The sequence below is a fragment of the Triturus cristatus genome, chromosome 5_1, assembly GCF_964204655.1.
Source record: "Triturus cristatus chromosome 5_1, aTriCri1.1, whole genome shotgun sequence".
NCBI classification, from domain to species: Eukaryota; Metazoa; Chordata; class Amphibia; order Caudata; family Salamandridae; genus Triturus; species Triturus cristatus.
This window is the reverse complement of record NC_140587.1, coordinates 94,597,869-94,618,512: the sequence shown is the minus strand read 5'-3', so window position 1 is coordinate 94,618,512 and position 20,644 is coordinate 94,597,869. Positions and strand designations below refer to the sequence as shown.

At 46.2% G+C, this 20,644-nt stretch overlaps 1 protein-coding gene across 4 annotated transcripts in view; it reads right to left on the bottom strand.

Annotated features, from left to right (window-relative positions):
* Positions 1 to 1,358: 1,358 nt before the first annotated feature.
* The window catches only part of HSF1 (heat shock transcription factor 1), a 490,333-nt gene continuing 471,047 nt past the window's right edge, over positions 1,359 to 20,644 (bottom strand). For 2 of the 4 annotated variants that reach the window (XM_085604483.1, XM_085604485.1), the window contains one exon: positions 1,359 to 2,568. In XM_085604483.1, the coding sequence (XP_085460609.1) occupies positions 2,366 to 2,568 (203 nt within the window). In that variant the 3' untranslated portion in view covers positions 1,359 to 2,365. The remainder of the gene's footprint in view (positions 2,569 to 20,644) is intronic. The other 2 variants (XM_085604484.1, XM_085604486.1) reach the window with 1 other exon arrangement.

Below are 20,644 nucleotides of genomic sequence, written 5' to 3'. Positions count from 1 at the left end.
GCGCTGTCTGCATTTGCTATCCCAGGTCGTGAAATGTTTGGCCTTGCATTCCTTGATGGCCTTCAGTTTCATGCTCAGTCATAGTGGTCGGACCGAAGAAAACCAAGAGTGACAGTCGGAGATGGACATTTCTCCCGTACAATCCCTACACAGTTATAAGCCTGAATGTGTGGGAGGAGACTACAGGAATTTCTGTGCGGAAAAGCCCACAGCTCTATAGGAGAGCAATCTCTGGATCTGCATCAAAGGTCCGAGAATAAGGTGTTGTTGAGCCAGGGTGGGTGCTATATGACATTTGTGATTTATTCTAAAGCCACTTCTAACATCAATATGAAGCTGGTGACATGAGAGCTTTGTTGTTTCCAGATCCAGTCTGGTATCTGAGATTATTCTACTGGAGTGGGATCTGCAGGTAATAGCATCCATCAGAATATTGTCACATTTGTTGTACGCAGTGACTTTCACTAATTTCTACTGTCAAAAACGGTATTATTAAAAATCGGTTCCAGATGAATCACTGTTTTTCTAGATATTCATAGACCCAGGTTCTTACTGGCATATGGGATTCTCTTGTTTGTCCTAAAACATACAGGTACAGCCTTTGGATGCACAAATCTCTGTCCCGAATCATGGTCAAAACTAATTACACCACATGAAATAGCCATATGCATCATCTGGCTCAGACATCTGCCTCTTGTATTTAGAGACAGCAGCATGGAACCTCACAAGAAAACGTTAAAAGGGATAAGTAAAGAAATGAAAAAAACTTAGTGGACCTCAAATGTTACAGGGACTTAGATAAAGTAACATGCTACAAGCATAGGTCATGCCTATTTAAAGCAAAACAAGTCACTTCCAGAAGATTCGGCTGTGCCTTTCCATCCCTGCTGCATGGTTAAAGAAAGAAACTGAAATATTTCCGGGGCCCACTGGCACAAAGAACCATTGGAAAAATGTACAATTATTGATAAACGTTCGATACCAGGATACCACATAGTATGGGATTCTATAACAGATTCAGTCAGCAAAAGTAGATTTTCTTGCAAAAAGAACAGTGCATCAAGAGCACCCATAGATTTTAGAGCGGGGGGAATGAAAGAAATCCCCATCACAAAAAAAGTGAGTTAGAATTCCCCACACAAACAGATGAAAGTAGAGCGAATAACGAAAATCATTGGTGTGTGTTCCTAAGTGACGGGATACATAATGAATGAATGTTTTTGACTAAATGCACACAAAAGACTCAACTCATCCAGCCACTCTTCACAGTGACAGAGGATTAATGAAAGTATGAGCCCACAACCCATCAGCATCCCAACATCTTGCCTTTCAGAATGCACTGCACAAAAAAAAGTAAGTTTCCAGGACTGAAAATCATAACTTTATAAACTATTCTGTATATTTATATACACACGTATATATATATATATATATTTTAGAGAGGAATTGATACATTTCTTGAGAAGTGGATGAGCATCTTATATGTAAAAATTCAAAATACAGTTGTCACTATTAACCATTTTAGTGAAAATGTACAAATCTTTACTGCTAAGCAGGAACAGGAAACACACAAAGCAAAATAACAACCAAAGACTTCATTGGTTTAGTGTCTCATTGCATTTAAAGAGGAATAACTGGGAGGGTAAGAGTCTTACTGCAGAGAAGCTCTTCAAAGCAGCGGAGATCCTCCAGGAGCCGACAAGAGGAACAAGACAGTGACGGCCAGGACCATGGATTACCATACCTGTACCACCTTAAATCAACATATCTTATTCTATCGGCACCTAGGATGTTGTACAGTCTTCCTCCTTTTATGTTCCCAAAGTCCTTCATTAAAACATGAATTCAGTAACTCTCTCTCAGCATTACATTAACAGTGGTTACCACTCAAGTCTAAAACAGTCTAATCCAAAGTTTGTCCACTTTGCCAAGTGTAGCCAATGCTGGAGTTTCCAGTGCGTTCTGTGATGGGAAGTACCGGCCATCACCAGCTCGACTGTTCAAGGATCAGTGCAGGCAGACCTCCCAATTCTAGGCTGTCAAAACTGTGGCGAAACAACAAGCTATAACAGCAAGACTCTCTGTCAAACAGTAAAACATTACAAACATTTGAGACATCCTCTCTTGGCCACTAGGGCCTGTGCTGAACTGGGCACAAAGTGCAAATAAGAATTAAAAAAGCGAATTTCAAAACACCTCATAAAAACACACATAAATAGGAGGCCTGGTCCAGAAAGAAGCAGGCAGCATGAGTCGAATGGCGATTTAGATTTCAGTTTGTTGCAGAGCATAAATAAATGTTCCGGTTTCCCTTTGCAGCGAGATCCTTTTTTCGTTCTGTCCGTCCCCTTGGCTCAGCTGCATCTTACGAGACTGCAGGGTCTTTGGCTTTTGGCTGGTCAACAGCAGACAACATAGCTACAGTTGGGTCGTCTGAGTAGTCCTCTCCATCTGCAAAATAGGACCCTTCTCCAAGTTCAAAGAAGATGGGTAAGTCTGCGCTACCCACATCCACGCTGGAGTCCACCAGAAACAGGGGCTGGGCTGTGTAATGCACCAACTGCTTTCCTGGAGGGAGAAACCAAGAAAGGCGATATCAAGCAGGGCTTCATAAACCACACAAACTCTAAAAGGGATTCCAATATAACCTTAAAGTGTGTCGTAGAGGTCTATGTCTGGCACTATAGACCTGCTTCAGCATCATAAGTCTGAGCTACAGATGAGATTCTATAACAATGAAGCAGGACTGTAATAGCCAGTATCTCCCACTAAAGCAAGCATGAGTCTATTAGAACACTTCGCCTGATGATGGATGGACGTTCTAATTTTAACAGTGTACCGGAAGACAGAAGGGGTTTAAAACTCCCTATGGTTCTGAAGCTTTTGAGCCCCTGTTTAGCAGTTCCCAATGTGGTTGACGCTAAGTGCTTCGCTAGCTGGTCTTCCATACACCGTTTTTAGATGTAATCATTTTTAACGAGGAAGTAGGGGATAATTGACCACTATGACCTTTTTAGACATGAAAGTCTTGAATAGGAGTGCCTCTGTATATTCTACTATGAGAAATTACTTCTCATGTAGTTAGCTATGAGTTGTATGGACAATATTGTACCCTGTCATTTCTGAGTGCAATAGAATCTGCATCACCCAATTTTAACGGGTCAAATGAAAGATCCAATTATGAAGATCTGAATATTATTCCCTATTTTTTGATGGCACACCTTGGAACGGGCAAGAATTATCTCACTCAATAAAATTCCAAAGACAGCAGTGTTGGATTTTATAGAGTTAGACAAATATTGCTTCCAGCATCATGACTAGTATTCAAGGCCTTGGAGATAGATACTATATTTAAAGCACATATATGCCAGGAACACTGGTAAAAACCTGGTAAGATATAAAACCACTTTACAGGGAGAGGGAATTGAGTTTTACACAAGGATGTTTTGGAGGTACTTGGTAAATAGTGTATGTTTGTTCCCTAACAGTCTGGTAACTTTTTGAAAACTTAGTAGGTTATCTGTTCTTGGCATGTAGTGCTGTAGATCCACATGCTGTGCATGCTCCTGCCACTTAGTGTTGGGAAAGGATGTGTTGTGAGAAAGTGGCTCTGTATATACTGTTCCCAAATAGGTACAGGGTGTACAGAGTTGACAGTCCCCAGAGGTTTGGCAGAGGCTAAAGTTAGATATAACCTTACTCTCTAAAGTGGTAGCTAGGTCGAGCAGTAAGGCAGTATCAGAGGACAGTGTAAAGCATTTGTTGCACACACTCAGCAAATGGTCTCACACACTCAATAACTGAACTCTAGGCCAATGGTTTATATAAAAAAAGATATGCTTGTTTTATTTTAGAACCAACAATAGGGATTAAAATATACTTTCTCAGAATGAGATGCTTTATATAAATACATTTGCAATATGCAATTGACTTTTGTAAAAAGTTACAAGTGGATGCAATAGGCAACACAATTTTAAACGCAATGCATTGAGTTCAATGGAAGTTTCAAGTTATTTGCAACAGATTACTTTTAAGGATTACTTTTGGAACTCCAGGACTGGATCCTAGATTCAGTCGTGGGTCAGTACTTGGAAACAAGTGATAAAAGTCGACTTAATTACCGTTATGATTTTTAGACAATATTTTGCTATTTTAAAAGTTGACACTTCGAAAATATTTCATAGAAAACAGTCAATGATTCCTTATGGAAGAAAATTCAAGTTGCAGGTATAGTAGGTTCTCGTTACTTTTGTAATCCAGTACTGGGTACCTAGACTCAGTACAGGGACCTTTATCCAAAACAGGTAAGTAATTACGTTTTCAAAAGTTATACGATTTTTAAAGAATATTTAAAGTTTGCAGAAATTGACAGAAGAAATTTCACAGAAAAACAGTCAATGATTTCCTATGGGAGAAAATTGGGTTACTGGTAAGTACAGTTGTAAGTATTTTTCAGAGTCAGTGCTGGACACCAAGATCCGGCACTGGGAGCTCACCTAATAGCAGGTGAGTATTTTAGTTTTTTAGTTACTCGGCTGATTTTTGGTGAATATTTTAAGTTTTGAAAACTCCACACTTAGAAGCAATTTCAGAAGAAACCAGTCAATGTTACCCTATGGAGAAAATTGAGTTATCGGTTTAAAGTTAAGTACTCGACTGGCAGAGTTAAGGTTCTGGGCATAGACTCAGGGGTCTCCCAGTGTCAGGTAGGTAAAGTTGGTGCACCCTCAGCGGCACAGGGGCAGCTGGGTGCAGAGAGAGTTAGGCCCAATGTTATCCTATGAGAGGTAGGGGGGCCTTGGTTGGTGGCTGCTGACAAGCAGGCCACGCGGCTGTGGGAGCTGGACTCCTGGTCAATTGCTCAGGGCAAATGGGGAAGTAGATAGGTGTAGAGGTTACACTGCCAGGGCCCCTCGGGGGGCTGGGTGCAGGGTGCTTTTGAGCCTTAGGGCGCTCAATTGATTTCAATGGAAAAGCTCTGGTTTAGAAAAAGACTGCAAGCTTGGGGACGAAGATTCTTCAGGTGCCACCACCACTTTGAGAGTTAAGTTGGGTAGTTGGAGGATAGGTAGGTACCCCGGAGTTGTGCACAGGGGGCCGCAGGGCGCCGGGGTGCCATTTGGTGTCGGGAAATCTTACCCTCTGTTGATCGCGGTTGGGGGGGCACCTGGTTCTGAGGCTGCAGGCGTCTTCAGGAGCGTCGAGGGAAGTCCTTGAGTGCCGGACTCTGGGTCACAGTCACCGTGGGGTCGTCCTCGTGGTCTTTGTCCACTATGGCACAGGCCAGGCTTGGCGGGTGCAGAGTGTGAAGGGTTCGCGGTTCCGGGCTGATGCCAGGGATTATAAGTAGATTTTGAGTAGAGCCTCTACTCATGGGAGTCCCAGGAGCTTAGAGCCAAAAGGTAGCCAGGTCCTCCAGGGTTTGTGAGGTTGCTGGCCACAAGAGATGCCGGGTTGGAGCGGGAGCAGGTTCGAGGGTCGACAGGCCGGTAGGGCGGGGGCCAAAGCAGTTGGTGTCTTCCTCTTCTTAGCAGCTGCAGGGCAGGTCTTCTTTTCTTCTTGCTCTTTTCGGATTTCGGAATCTGGAATCTGGGGAAGGAAGGTTCAGGGTGCCCCTAAATACTAGATTTAGGGGCGTTACAGGTAGGTAAAGGGCAGGGACCAATGGGTCCCTGTCCTGGGGTGGGTACACCCCCTATCCTGCCTCTCTCCTGTGGGAGGAGGGCAGTAGCCTAGTCCTGATTGGGCAGGGCTTCCCATCTTCAAGATGGCGAGAGCCCGGAGATGTGCTTCACCTCGCCTCCCCACCTGAGGGGTGGGGTTGGCAGGCTGGCACATCCCCTGTCCTTATTTGGGGTTTCTGGCCAAGCTTCCCACCAGAGTGGGGGGTTGCAGTGGCCTGGGGAAGCTCACAGAGGCGGCATGCCTTTGAAGCTTCCCCCTGCCCATCATGGGGGAGGAGATCTAGCACCTCGCCCAGGATGTGCATTGTTGCAGGCCCAGGAGAGCAGGGGCTCTCCTACCCAGGGGTCCAGCAACATGTCTGCTGTGTGGCAGTCTAGGCAGCCTCTCAGTCCAGACGTGGATTGCAGGTTAGGTGTCAGTGGGCATCTCTAAGATGCCCTCTGGGGTGCTTGGTACATTAAATCCCACACTGGCATCAGTGTGGGTTTAATGTGCTGAGAAGTTTGATACCAAACTTCCCAGTCTTCAGTGTTGCCATTATGGTGCTGTGGCGTTCGTGTTTGACGAGCTCTCAGCACCATGTACTCTTAAATGGCAGCACTGCACTTACAGTGCCCAGGAATGGACCTGGGTACTGTAGGGGCACAGGGCTCCTGCTCCTGTGCCCACACCACTGGCATAGGGCACCCAGCTAGAGGGGTGGCTGATGTATGCCAGGGCAGTGTAGGTGGTGGGCATGGCACACAGGGATGTGTGCCATGTCGACTTTGTTTTGCCCTGTACCCAGACACTCAGCCTGCAAGGGCAGTGTGTGTGTTAGGGTACAGGGCCTCTAAGGGTGGCACAATGAGTGCTGCAGCCCTTAGAGGCCTTCCCTGGTCACAAGGCCCTGGGTACCTAGGGTACCATTTACCAGGGGCTGACATGTGGCCAGGGTTTGCCAATTTGGGGTTTAGGCTTTTAGGGAAGGAACATAGGCCCTGGGCACCTGATTGGCAGGAGTCCAGGGCACACTCAGTCAAAGCACATTCAGCAAAAAGTGGGGGCATACCATGCAAGAAAGATGGCACTTTCTCACATGTGTGCAATAGGTTTTTCTTCAAAGAAGTCTTTCGAGTTATGTGGTAGTGTGACTCCTTCTCTTGATGGTAATGCGCATTGTCATCGATTCCATTGTTACAAACGTTTTCCTGCACAGCGGGTGAGGATGGCATGTGAAGCAAAGCGTAGCATAGAGGGATGTTCAATACAAAAGAGGGAAAACAGATAGTAAGACACTGCAACTGCCATAGGTGTCCAGGGAGGAGGGTGGGCACATGTGAATCTACAGCACTACATGCCACAAACAGATGCTTACAGGGTAAGTAACAGGCATGTGTGTCTGTAGCCACACATGCTGTGCACAGACTGTAAAGTAGTCCTCTCAATGCAGTGGCTAGCCTGTGGGTGTTGCAGTATATTGAAAAAGTGTACAGAGTACTGCCTGGCTTACATTGGCTTGTGGGAGTGCTTGGACATTCACACAGTAATGTTTTTTCAAATTGTGTGGTGTGGACGAGGTAGCTGCCTTGCACATGTCAACTGTTGGACTGTTCCACAGGAATGCCATGGAGGCTCCTTTTTAGGTCGAGCCTATAGCGGCAGCACGCATGCGCTGCTCGCTTTGCAAGGCATGCAGTAATGGAGTATGCAGTGGAAGCTCCGCCCATGTTTTTAATTGGCTGGTGTCATTGTCTTACGTAAATGCTGACTTCTGATTAGGAGGCTTGTTAGTTCCTCCTTATTATGGCCATGTCGTCATTTGTACCCTCCCTTGGCTACTGGCCCCTTTACTTCGAGTGTTACACTGTAGGGTACGTGTTATTTAGACTGTGAGCACTACTTTCTCCGTGCCTTCTCGCCCCCTTCTCCCGCCCACACTCCTGTTATCTGTGCTCCCCCCGTTGTTCGTGATGTAATGCAATAGATCTCACGTAAATGCGAGTCCTATTGCATTGCAAAAGCTTGTTTAGTATGTAATGTCCTATGAACGGATCGCTTGGGCTGGTTGAGTGAGGGGAGATCGCAGATGCAGAGCTGAGTGCAAGTCCTGAACACTATGCAAGTTTTGGAAAGCTGAATAAGGGGGCTGTGCTGTCTGCAATAATAGTATATGCTCAGAGTGGAGAAATGTTTCACGAGGACTTCTCAAAGATACAGATTAGGACACCTAAGCCCACCTAGGCTCAACCACCCTTTCAATTTTAATATCATAGACTATGCTTGGGCCTCAGTTCTATCGCCGCAAGCTTCATTATGCTATTTAACTCTTGCTTTTTTTTCTCCTCGTAACATTGTCCACTTCCTCAGCTACTTCAGACTAGTGTCCCAAGCCCTTGCCCATCCAAAGTTTTCAGAAGCTTTTACTGCTCCATTACTGTAGGATTTTTTCGTACAATCGTTTTTTTCCACCCGGTTTTATTTCGGCAGGCAGGTAGAATCTGTAGGGTTGGTGGATATGTGTGTGTGCGTCTATGTATGGCGTGTGTGTGCAGCGTGGGACGTGTGGAGGTTGTGTGCGTGGTTGTTTCAACAAGAGCAGGGGGCAGGCTGAGTGATTGGTTGCAAAATCTGAATGAATAAGCGTGGTTCAGGCTTGCATACAAGAGAAATAACCATGTTTTTTTGGTAACGGCAAGGGTGGACAAGTGTTGAGTGGCTAATTTGCAAGGTGGACAGGTGGGGCAGATTTGCACATGGCAGCTTGAAGTGAATTTGCTTGAAAAGGTGACGGTGAAAACAGGATGTGTGACATTACAAATGGACTAGACTGCCTAATGGCAGGTTCCATGCAAGAGATGGAAATTATGGGTGCTCTGTGGAGTGAGTAGATGACAGCAGGAGGCCAGGGGGTGGTGTACAGACTGCAGGAGCAGAGTGGACTGAAAAAAAGGGGCACAGGTTTGTATCAGTGACAGAAGAGGAGGTTAAATGAATGGAGGTCTAGAAGCTGAATTAGTGAATGGGAGCCATCAGCCTTCAGGTGAGTTGGATAGAAAGGAATGGCTGCTATATGACTGAATGGGAAGCAGGTTGAGTGGATAGTGAGTCGCAGAAACTGTCCCTGAAGTGTTGTTGTGAGGTGGTGGGTATACAGTGGGAAAATGTGTTAAACTTGGACAAGTGAAGGTTAGATTTGGGTGAATGAGAGCTCACCAGTTAAATAAACAGGTGAGGGTTGTGTGAACGTGGTGATGAAGCTTAGTGTGTGTAATGCTCAAAAGTATATAGGTATGAATGACCGGATTGGTGGAGATAGAGTATGTGAGGCAGGATGGATGAGGCAGGTTACGTGACTTGTTTTCAAAGAGTAGTTCCTTGAGTGGTGTACAAGATAAGATGAGAGTTTTAACATATTCTTTTAAGGGGTTGCGTAACCAGTGTAAGACACAGCTTCTCTTTCGGGTAAAGTCTGTTTTAGAGGCAGTAATGGTAGGATCTGTCTTGCTCAAGGTGTGTGTACTCCCTTCCTACAGATGAAAAGTGCCATGAGTCTTAGGCAGTGGTTTCAGGGGTGATGTTGGACATTGGGGGACTTGTACCCAGATGGTACATTCATTACTCTTAACCCCTTGTGTGCCCATGACGAGCTGGAGTCATGGGCAGCGGTTGCGCTGTGCCCATGACGAGTCCAGCTCGTCATGAACCCCGCCCGCTAATGCAACGGCCGGCACAGGGCGGGGAAAGAGCGTGGCACACAAGGGGTTAAAGCGGCACAGCAGACATTTAAGCTAGAGTCAGGGCAGTTTGTTCAACTTTCAAAAATGTCTAGAACAGTGCTGGAGATTTGGACCGTTTTTCCCAACTGAGCGAGGGGAGTTGCAAGTTGGAATTGGTCCTATATGCAGGACCAAGTAGAGGTATGATTTTGTGATTATACACTGTGTTAAAGGATAGCAAGAGCATGCCACTTTAGCCTTCCACTGCCTGTGTGCCTTATCTTCAGGACCCACTTACGGACACAGCTTGTGACCAGTAGCGCCATATTCAAACTGGCTCATTTTTATCTTTGGAACCTGCATTTGAGAAACCCACTCTTGAACGCATGACTTTTGTTACCACATTCAGTACAATGGCGAATAAGATACAAAAAAGCGTCAGAAAACATTGGCGGATTCTGTCCTCATGCGATGGATCTTTGGCACCCCCTCTGTTCTCTTTCAAGAGGTCTAGTAACATACGAGACCGGTTGGTACACACCCGCCCTAAAACCTTGCCCCAGAGATCAGTAGGCACACTTTGGGAGCTCCCGGCAGTGGCTGGCCACTTCCCTTGTGGTAACTGCTCCGTTTGTCCACAAACGAAACACACTACCTCTATCGACATAGGTACGAACAGACCCTGGTTGCTGAAGAGGTTCACCAACTGTAACAGTGACAATCTAATTTACTTAATTACTTGTCCGTGCCAATGCAAGTATGTGGGTATGACAACCCGGAAAGTAAGAACTCGCATGGTAGAACATAAGAGTTCCTTCAGATGTAAGAGATCAACGACTAAACTTACCAGACATTTCGCTGATCAAAATCATAAAGCAGACGATTTTCTCTGGACAGTGCTTGAAAAACCATTGATACCATCACACATTGTTGACACCACTAAATACCTCTTTATGAAAGAACAGAAATGGGTGTTCAAATTACAGAGCGATGTGAGGGGGTTAAATGACGAAATTCCTTGGACCACCCTATGAAATATTTCTGTGTCCTCTTTTAGCATGCTTTAGTACCTGGGTACCTGTATTTGTCCCTACATGCTAATACACAGCGCCTGTCTTCTTGCATTATTGATACGCTTTTTTCCATTACTAGCACGCTTTTAACATTTAACATTGCGATCCTCCCTTTTTTTTTTTTTTTTTTGATATATTTACAAAGTATAGTGCGAGTCATTTTTCTAGCGTGGCTAATGGACTACTCATGCCCACTCTGTGACGTCATCCTGTAGTCATTGATACCTCCACCACCGGTATGTCCTAATATCCGACATTATGTTTATTACGTATAGATGAGAGTTCTTGTTCGCATAAAGGTGTTCATCTGTCATTTGCAGATACACACGGCCTATATCTCAATAGCATGCATGGGCACTTTACTACTTTTTATTATTAACATTAAGCACGCACGCATTACCAGCTTAGCAGTCTCGTCAATAAAATGAAACAAACTACACAAGCGGCCATTATGACATCACCTTGTAGTCTGGTTTTCAGTTTCGTAAACAGAGTTGTCGTAACAGCCAGCATTATCACGCGCTCTGCATTTGACGAGCTTAGGCGGCTTTAACAATAATACTTCGTTTTGTAAAAATTGTCATGGATCGCACTAAGTACGCACGCACATCTTAGCAGCTTTCGGTAACTACACAAGCGGCCATTATGACGTCACCCTGTAGTCCGGTTTGCACTTCCGGATACAGGGATGACGGACCAATCAATATCCACTCGCGCTCTGCCCTGATGAGCTTCGGCGGCTTTATTAGAACGCCGTTTTTGCAGCAACGGTTACCTTCCTCCTGATTCTGAGGCCGCAACGAGGCAACGACGGAGAGGTGAGCACTGTTGTTTCTGCCTAGAACTTCTTTCTAAGATAATATTGGGCATTTTTACTTAAATATTTTCGAATAACGAAGTCATGAGACCCTTTTACATGTTTTCTTCTTTGCTAAAGTTTTCAACATGTAGACTTCACACCAGCTTCTAACATCATAATGTGAACCCCTGCACAACGGCCATTGTTAAAGAGTTGCGGGTGGTTCAGTATGCATGAAAAGTCACGTTTGGTGCTTTTTTGGCATTCAATCTCCCATTTTTGAGCCTTTTACCTTCTGTTGGGGAGTATTCTTTAGTTTGGCATGACACATTTCGTGGTTTTATTCTAAACTTTCAGGCTACCAGTTTTTGTGGCTAGTAGTATATCACACTAGTACATACCCACCCTCCTTTATGAGTTTGGATTATGCATTGATTGCTTTCCAGATATTGGTAGTTCATTTTCTTTTTATACAGAGCGGGGCCTCTTAGTCTGGAATCAGGATCCGGGCGAGGTGAGGTCCGTTCCCCGATCATTACGGGTAAGCCCTCTAACATCCAATATAATGTTAGCTTTCTGGTTAGAACATTAAGAGTGCTTCGATCTTTTATTTCTCCTGTTTGAGACAATTCCCATTTGTTTTCTTGGCAGATGCACGCAGCATCCTTTTGAGACGGAGGATACACACAAGGTGGTACAAGGGGCCATTTTCACATGATAGTGAGATAAATGTACTTGTCTGTCTTTATCTATATGTTTGTCACTATACATGTCTTTCACTTTTTTGCAGTAGCTAGATATATAACAACATAGGTCCTGAAGAAAGCCGCAGAGGTGATTGTATCTCATTTGGCTGAAACATGTCGACCTTCATACGGCAGTCATTTGTTTAATACTGCTTTTCTGCACTGTTGTTTTACTTAGGATGCGAGACACGTATTAAATTGTTAGTGTTTTCTCGCAATTCTATTTTAACACACCACCTCACTGTTCCTTGTTAGCACTGCACTCCTGTCAATTATCCTATCATCCAACTATGGTTGGTTTTTCCATTTCAAACCTTTGACAACCTCGGACCACCCACGAGTGATATTACTCTTTTTCAGATGCTCGCTATGATCAAGAGAAGCATCTCACTTTGGATTGGACAACCTGATGATAAGATTGATCACACGGATATTTGATGGGTATCCAATAATTCCGCTCCAAGGCTCACTCTCGATTGCATCTGGTTGTCTCTTTTGTTTCTGCTCTTTCACTCTTTTCACTTCTTTTTGTTCTTTGGGACTTTTTTAGCCCGTTTTTCTCTACATTTCCGCTCAGCAAGCAGGATTTGACTAGACCCCCAGTTCATTGTTTTGTTGTTTTACACTATAGATTTAGGGGATTAGAACTGTGGTAGGTCATTAAATTTTCCCTTAGACCCTATCAAAATTTTTTTCTAGTGCCTCATTTTTATCTTCTACATCCTACCTATTTTGCGCCCTAGAGAATGCATAGAATTTACCCTACCAAATATGCAGCTTGTTTGCGGTGTGGAATGAGATCTGTGACCTCTCTGCACATGACATGGACTTGTAGTAAGTTGATGTATTATTGGACTGGGGTGGTAGTGCAACTAAAAGGGGTGATGTTACCGCAGTGAACGGTGACAGTTAAACAATGCTTGCTGGGATTGGCCCAAAAAGCGCCCATGTTCTGAATCGGGTTTGCATCTCTTGGGTTACTCCTGGCAAGAGACTAATAGCCATATATTGGTTCTTCCCAGTGCCCTCAGATGCCAATCCTGAAGGGTGGACCAGCATGAATGGGCTTTGGCAGTGGAACTTCAACTGAGCGAGGTGAATGAGCATGCAGACCGATATCTGGAGCTCTAACACAAGATAAATAACCGGTTGGTTGATGTCCCGACTGCACAAAACACATTGATGAATGCACAAGCATATAGTTCAACAGATGATGGGAGCTCACTCTCAGAAATGCTTTTGGCAGGTCTGTGGTATGTGTCATAGGTGTATGGCGCCTCAGAGAAAGTACACAATAGTTCCAAATCTCTAATATGATGGTGCTGGAAGATGTAGAGAAACCACACACTCTACAAATGTAAGCCAAAGCTTAACGTCACTTATTACTGAAGCCTCAGCACACGTAAATGGTATATTTCTCGTCGTCTATTTCATACATGAGAATATGAGTACATAAAAGGCAAATCATACGACAGAATACAGTCTTCTTCTTGTCTTCTTTATTAAGACGTGTTCAGGTGAAGTATCAGGGTTACAGCCATTCACAGCCAACACGTGTTTCGTCGCAACGGGAGTGTACTCCCACGACTTCCTCAAGGCTCTCTTCGTATTTGTGGAAAGTTTTTAAATGTGGTTGTAATTCCGGCCCACATGGGGGTCTATGTTCAATGCAGGGAACGAGGGAGGTCACAATTCTACCAGAGAGGTGTTCGTGTTCGATACTTCTCTGGTGTACTCCTAAAATTCTTGTGCCCTCGTCCTCACTCCAGGCAGCGGTACGCAATTGTCGGGTTCGCCGAGTGTAGCAACCCGTACTACACTCTCAGAAATGTAAGATGGGGTGGAGTTGAGGCTCTGAGTAGTTGGAATGGTCAGCGGGGTAAGAGGGGCGACCACAGGAAAGAGGTCTGGGAGGAGAGAGGCAAGCATGGGAGGGAAGAAGATAAGGCTGAGAGAGTGGAGGGCCTAGGCGGGAAACCGGGGGTGGAAGGAGAGGGGGGCAGAGATGGACAGTGGGGACATCGATACGGTTTAATAACTTAGTAATTTATGGGAGGGAACGTGTTTTTTATTCTGCAACATTGGAGCACAAGGGCGGTGGAGCCGAAGAGGCCAGTGTCAAACCGTGCATCTGAATGAAAAGCTGTGTTCGCGTGGGGGTGCAGGGCACATAGCAAGCCAATGAGAGGGTGGGGAGGTTGCACAGAGGAAGGGAGCACAGAGAAAATAGGACAGACAGACTCTGGACGCTTAACGTCAACTGGCTGGGACTTATGATTAAAAAAAAAAAGCATTAGCAAAGCCAAAATGGTTTGGTTTTAATGCACCAACCCATATAAACACAGGCAGCCATACTGCTTACATGCACTGCATACACAACTGATTATCACATTACTGGCTTTGTTAATGCAGTAAAAAAAAAGAAGTAATACAGGAGGCCTTTGGGTATAGAAAGCATGTAGTAGACGATGAGTTAAATGTGAGAGCGTGAAAATGGAGTGCAGTTTTCAGATGCAAAAGCAACCCTCATGCATCCGATGGAAGTACTTGCACGAAGGGGCACCGAAACAGCAATCCGCCAACTCCACGTGGTGAGAATTAAACTTCTCTGTAAGGAGAAAACACACACTCTGCGCATTTTAAAGAATTGCTAACAATAGGTTGCTGATAACCGTGCTGTCAGCCAGACTTAAAAATACAAAACACTTGCATGGGATGGTACCAGAATGCAGGAGGCGAGGCTAGTGATAGTTCAGTGCTTCTCAAGCGACCATAAGCCCCCACGGTATTGGGGGGGGTGCAGGGGATTGGGATCACTCATTACCTCAATGACACACGGTGGCGACCAGCATGCGCCATCAGCACGCGCACATCACCAGCCGAGAGCCACCCTCCTGTGTAATTAAAGGCCGTCACAGAGGCCCGTGGGGCGCAGGAACCGCAGCACAGGCGCGTGCACATGCCCTGTCCGGGCACGTACAGACACGGCAAAGAGGAGACGGCAACGAGCCCAGGTGCGTGCACATGCCCTGCCCGAGCAGGCACGCCAAACAAAGACGCGGCGGAAGCACTGCTGCTCCAGGGCATCTGCGGCTGACTTGTTGCACTGCCGGAGGACTTGGCTGCTCACATGGGAAACAGCGGTAATCGTGCGACAGGCTTGGCAGGCTAGGCAGGCTAGGCTGCGGGCGTGAGGGCGGACCGCGTTAGGAGACTGTCTGAAAGTCCTGTGTTGCACTCATGCCAAGGCAGGGTGGACGGGGCCTAATGCCGACAGGGCGGACACCAACCCTGCTTCCACAGAACCTGGACACAGAAGCAACGACAATAGATCTCGCCGAGGCGAAGCAGCGCATGCGCTGCATTCGCAGGCGAGACCTAAAACACACCCAGCACTTGAAGGGAGCTCACAGAGCACTTGCTGCAAGCAAGGGCCCAACAAATTGCCAAGTCGTGCCCCACCTCGAGGGGGTAATGGCTGCGGCACAAAAGATATGATAAGCCAGGCACAGCTCGTCACCACAGGAGAGAAATTAAAAGAACCACAATATCGAAGCAACATGTTGCAAGACAAGTGACTAGAAGTGAACGACCACCAGAAAGTTCACTACACACATCCTCCAGAGATTGAATGACTGTAGCACCAAAGAGAATCCGACCCAACCTACTGCCGTAGAAAGGAGGCACAGGCGTGGGCAGGAATAAAAAAAAAAACAGAATAACTTCACGCGTGAAGAACACAGGTGGAGCAACATGAGAAGGCAGTGAAAAGTATAGACCTGAACCACCTTAAAACGTGGATGGAGTGGAGAGCCAAAGGGCTCGAAAGCCAAACAAACCCCCTGCACCAAAGGAAGGTGCAAGAACACGCAATCGACCAAACACTAGAATGGAGGGGAGGCCCGAAAGGCCCCATGCAAGAGAACACACCTGACCCCAGAGTGAGGTGCGAGAGCACACCTCCGGAAGACCAAGGCCACCAGAAAGGAGGGGTGGAGGGGAGGGGCTAGGTGGACAAACACCATATGTAAAGGCCTTCGCAGAGCGGGGAGGATGGGCGGGCGTTAAGGAATCAGCGGCTAGACTGTGTGTCTACCAGATGTACCGAAGGTAAGTAACTCTTCCATCTGATAACAGAAATCTAGACGCAGATTCCTTAACTTAGAATAGATACCAAAGCCATACCCTATAGGAGGAGGGTCTGCAAAACAACCTCCAAGTTCCAGGAAAGGAATATGCTACTTAGCAGTATGCATCTGTTCTTGGCATGTAGAGCTGCAGAGCCACACACTGAGGATAAGATCGCCATCTGGTGTTGGGCTCGGATGGTTGCAGGTTGTTGTTGTCTTCGGAAGAAGCCTTTGGTCACGAGATAGGTGACTCCTCCCCTGGACAACAGTGCGCATGGGCATCCACTCCATCGTCAGATTGTTTTTCGCCATGATGGGAAAAGATGGAGTGTATAGGAATGAAAAGAAAGGATGTCCATGTGCAATGTCTAAGTAAGACAAATGCTGGAACAGGTACAGGTCCCGGGGAGGCGGGTGGGCGTGTGTGGCTCTGCAGCTCTACATGCCAAGAACAGATGCATACTGGTAAGTAGCATATTCCGTTTGAGCTGCAGATCACACACTGAGGATAGACTATATAGCAGTGTCTCCCCTTAGCGGGGGTCACCTGTATCTGTTGCAGCAGTTTGAAATAAAGTTTTTAGGACAGCCTGGCCCACCGAGGCCTGTTGTTTAGCTTGCACATCAACACAGTAGTGTTTAGTGAAGGTATGCGTGGTAGACCATGTGGCTGCCTTGCAAATGTCTTTTAAGGGAATGTTACCTAAGAAGGCCATAGAAGCCCCTATTTTACGCGTGGAGTGCGCCCTAGGGGGAACTGTAAGAGTACGTTTAGCCTTTTGGTAGCAAATTTGGATACACTTAACTATCCACCGGGCTATACCTGATTTGGAGATAGGATTGCCTTTATGTGGTGGCGCGAAAGCAACAAAGAGTTGTTTTGTCTTTCGAAAAGGTTTTGTCCTGTCGATGTAATAAAGCAAGGCTCTTTTAACATCTAAGGTATGTAGGGCCCTTTCAGCTACGGAGTCTGGGTTAGGGAAAAAGACTGGTAGCTCTATTGATTGGTTAAGGTGGAAAGGGGAAATCACTTTTGGAAGAAATTTAGGGTTTGTCCTAAGAACTACTTTGTTACGGTGTAGTTGTAAGAAAGGTTCCTCCAGAGTCAGGGCTTGTATTTCACTTACTCTTCGTAGGGAAGTGATTGCGAAAAGGAAAGCTACTTTCCATGTCAGGAACTATAATTCACATTTGTGCATTGGTTCAAATGGGGGACCCATAAGTCTTGTTAGAACAACATTGAGATTCCACACTGGGGAAGGTGGTAATCTTGGAGGAAGAATTCTTTTAAGACCTTCCATAAACGCTTTGATGGCTGGTACCTTAAAGAGGGACAGGTGTTGCCTATTTTGCAAGTAGGCTGCCAAGGCTGCTAGATGTAAACGTATAGAGGAATACGCTAGATTGCATCTTTGCAAGTGTAACAGATAGCAAATGATGTTTTGGATGGAAGCATCCAATGGATGCATGTCATTATTAGCGCAGTTAATGGCAAATCGTTTCCATTTTGCGGCATAACATGCTCTAGTAGTAGGTCGTCTGGCTTCCTTTATGATATTCATACAGTCTGGAGGGAGGTTGAGGTACCCGAACTCTAAGACTTCAGGAGCCAGATTGCCAGGTTCAGTGTTTGAGGATCTGGGTGTCTGATTTCTCCACGGTTCTGGGTTAATAGATCTGGGGAGAGGTGTAGTTTTTGATGTGGGACTAGAGATAGTTCCAGAAGTGTGGTGAACCACGGTTGACGTGCCCAAGTGGGAGCTACTAGAACTAGTGTTAGCGACTGTTGTTTCAGTTTGCGTACCAAAAATGGAATGAGTGGGAGAGGCGGAAAAGTGTATGCAAATCTGCCGGACCAGTTCATCCATAGGGCATTGCCCTTCGACTGTGGGTGTGGAAACCTGGCGGCGAAGGTTGGGCATTTTGTGTTTTCGGGGGTGGCGAGCAGGTCTATGTCTGGTTGTCCCCATTTTTGGAAGAATGGGAGTAGAACCTTGGGGTGTAATTCCCATTCGTGGATCTGCTGTGTGTGGCGACTTAGGAGGTCGGCCACCTGGTTGTGAATTCCTGGGAGATGTTCTGCTAGCAGGTAGATGTTTTGGGGAATTGCCCATCTCCAGATTTGCTGTGCCAGTTGGGACAGTTGGAGAGAATGTGTCCCCCCTTGCTTTTGTATATAATACATTGTCGTCATGTTGTCTGTGCGTATGAGGACAGTTTTGTTCTTTAGGTGTACCTGAAAGGATTTTAGTGCCAGGAACACCACTAAAAGTTCTAGGTGATTGATGTGGAGCAGTTTTTGTTGACTGGTCCATCTGCCCTGAGTGGTATGTTGAAGGAGGTGGGCTCCCCACCCCGTGAGAGATGCGTCGGTAGTCAGCACAACTTGTGGAAGAGGCTCTAAGAACGGCCGCCCTTTGGACAGGTTGATGGTGTTCCACCATTTCAGTGAGCGAAGTGAGCGACTGTCCACCAACACCAGATCGATAAGTTGTCCGTGAGCTTGGTTCCACTGTTGTGCTAGACATTCCTGTAAGGGACGCATTTGAAGTCGTGCGTGTGGGACTATGGAGATGCATGACGCCATCATGCCTAAGAGCTGCATGAACACTCTTGCTGGAAGAGATTGATGAGTTTGAAATTGAGAGATGAGATTTTGTATACTGGTTATCCTGGCAGTGCTGGGATAAGCTATGGCTTTGGATGTATCTATGGTTGCTCCTAGATGCTGGTGTATGTGGGAGGGCTGTAGATGGGATTTGGGGTAGTTGATAGTGAATCCCAAGTTGTGGAGGGTTTGAATAGTGCGAGGAGTGTGGAGAACGCATTTTTGGTGAGTATTGGCTTTTATGAGCCAATCGTCCAGATAGGGCTTCATGGATCTGTTGTCTTCTGAGGTGCGCTGCCACGACTGCTAAGCACTTGGTGAACACCCTGGGTGCTGTTGTTACTCTGAATGGGAGAACTGTAAATTGGTAGTGTTGCCCGTCTACCACAAATCGTAGATATTTTCTGTGAGCGGGATGCATAGGGATGTGAAAGTATGCGTCCTTGAGGTCCAATGTGGCGAGGAAGTCTCCCTGTTGTAATAGTGGGAGGACTTGTTGGAGGGTGGTCATATGAAAATGATCTGAGTGGATATACTGGTTTAGTAGTCTGAGATCCAGTATGGGCCTTAACGTTTTGTCCTTTTTGGGAATGAGGAAGTATAGGGAATATACTCCTGTTCCCCGATGTTGAAGAGGGACTGGTTCTATTGCATGTTTTTGTAACAGGGATTGAACTTCTTGTTTGAGGAGAGAGAGATGATGTGAGGACATTGGACGGTGTTTGGGCGGTATGTTCGGGGGGGGGATTGTATCAGTTCGAGGCAGTAGCCAGACTGGATAATTTGTCTTACCCACCTGTCTGTGGTGATGGAAGTCCAGACAGGCAGGAATTGTTGGAGCCGCCCCCCGACCGGAGTGGAATGGTCTGGGGGGAGTGGTGGCAAGTCACTGTTTAGTGGCTGGGGAGGTGCGGGTAGTGGTGTTGCCCCGCCCTCGACCTTTGGTGTTGTTCCCCCTATAACCCCCTCGAAAATATCCTCTGTTAGGGGATGTTTGTCCAGAATTTTTAAAGGTGGACGTGGTCTCAGTTCCCAGATTTTTGGAGGCTCCTCTATAAAAGGAGCGACGAAAGGAACCCCGGGTTTGAGGAGACTGCAGTGCTCCCATAGATTTGGCAGTCTCATTATCTTTCTTCATTTTTTCTAATGCAGTGTCCACTGCAGGGCCAAATAACTGCTCCTGGTTAAAGGGTTGAGCTAGAATTGTGGTTTGTACCTCCGGTTTAAAACCGGAAATACGGAGCCAGGCATGTCGTCTGAGTAAGACGCTGGTATTGACCGTCCTAGAAGCAGTGTCTGCTGCATCCAAGGCGCATTTAATGGAGGCATTAGATATTAATTTGCCTTCTTGAATGAGGTCATTAGCCTGGGATTTAAATGGCTCAGGCAGATGTTGCATAAGGTCCTCAAGTTGGTCATAATGCGCTCTATCATACCGGGCTAAGAGGGCTTGGGTATTGGCAATACGCCAGTGGTTTGCCGCTTGTGCGGAGACTCGTTTGCCTGAGGCCTCTAAAAGCTTAGACTCCTTGTCCGGGGGAGGCGTTTCTCCAGTTGTCTGTGAGTTAACACGCTTCCTGGCATTTGACACGACCAAGGAGTCTAAAGGGAGCTGAGCTTTGATGTATGCGGGGTCCTGCGGGGCTGGTCTGTATTTTTTTTCAATGCGGGGGTTGAGAACCCTAGCTCTAACAGGGTCCTTAAAGACTTCAGTGGCATGCTTTATAACCCCTTTAATCATGGGCAGTATGTGAACAGTTTTCTGTGACTGCTCAAAAGTATCGAGGAGAAAGTCCTCTTCAAGGGCGTCTGTGTGCATTGTGACGCCATGGAATGTTGCTGCCCTATTTATGAGTTGGCCAAACCCCAAATGGTCATCAGGAGGGGAGGGCTTGGAAGGGTAGG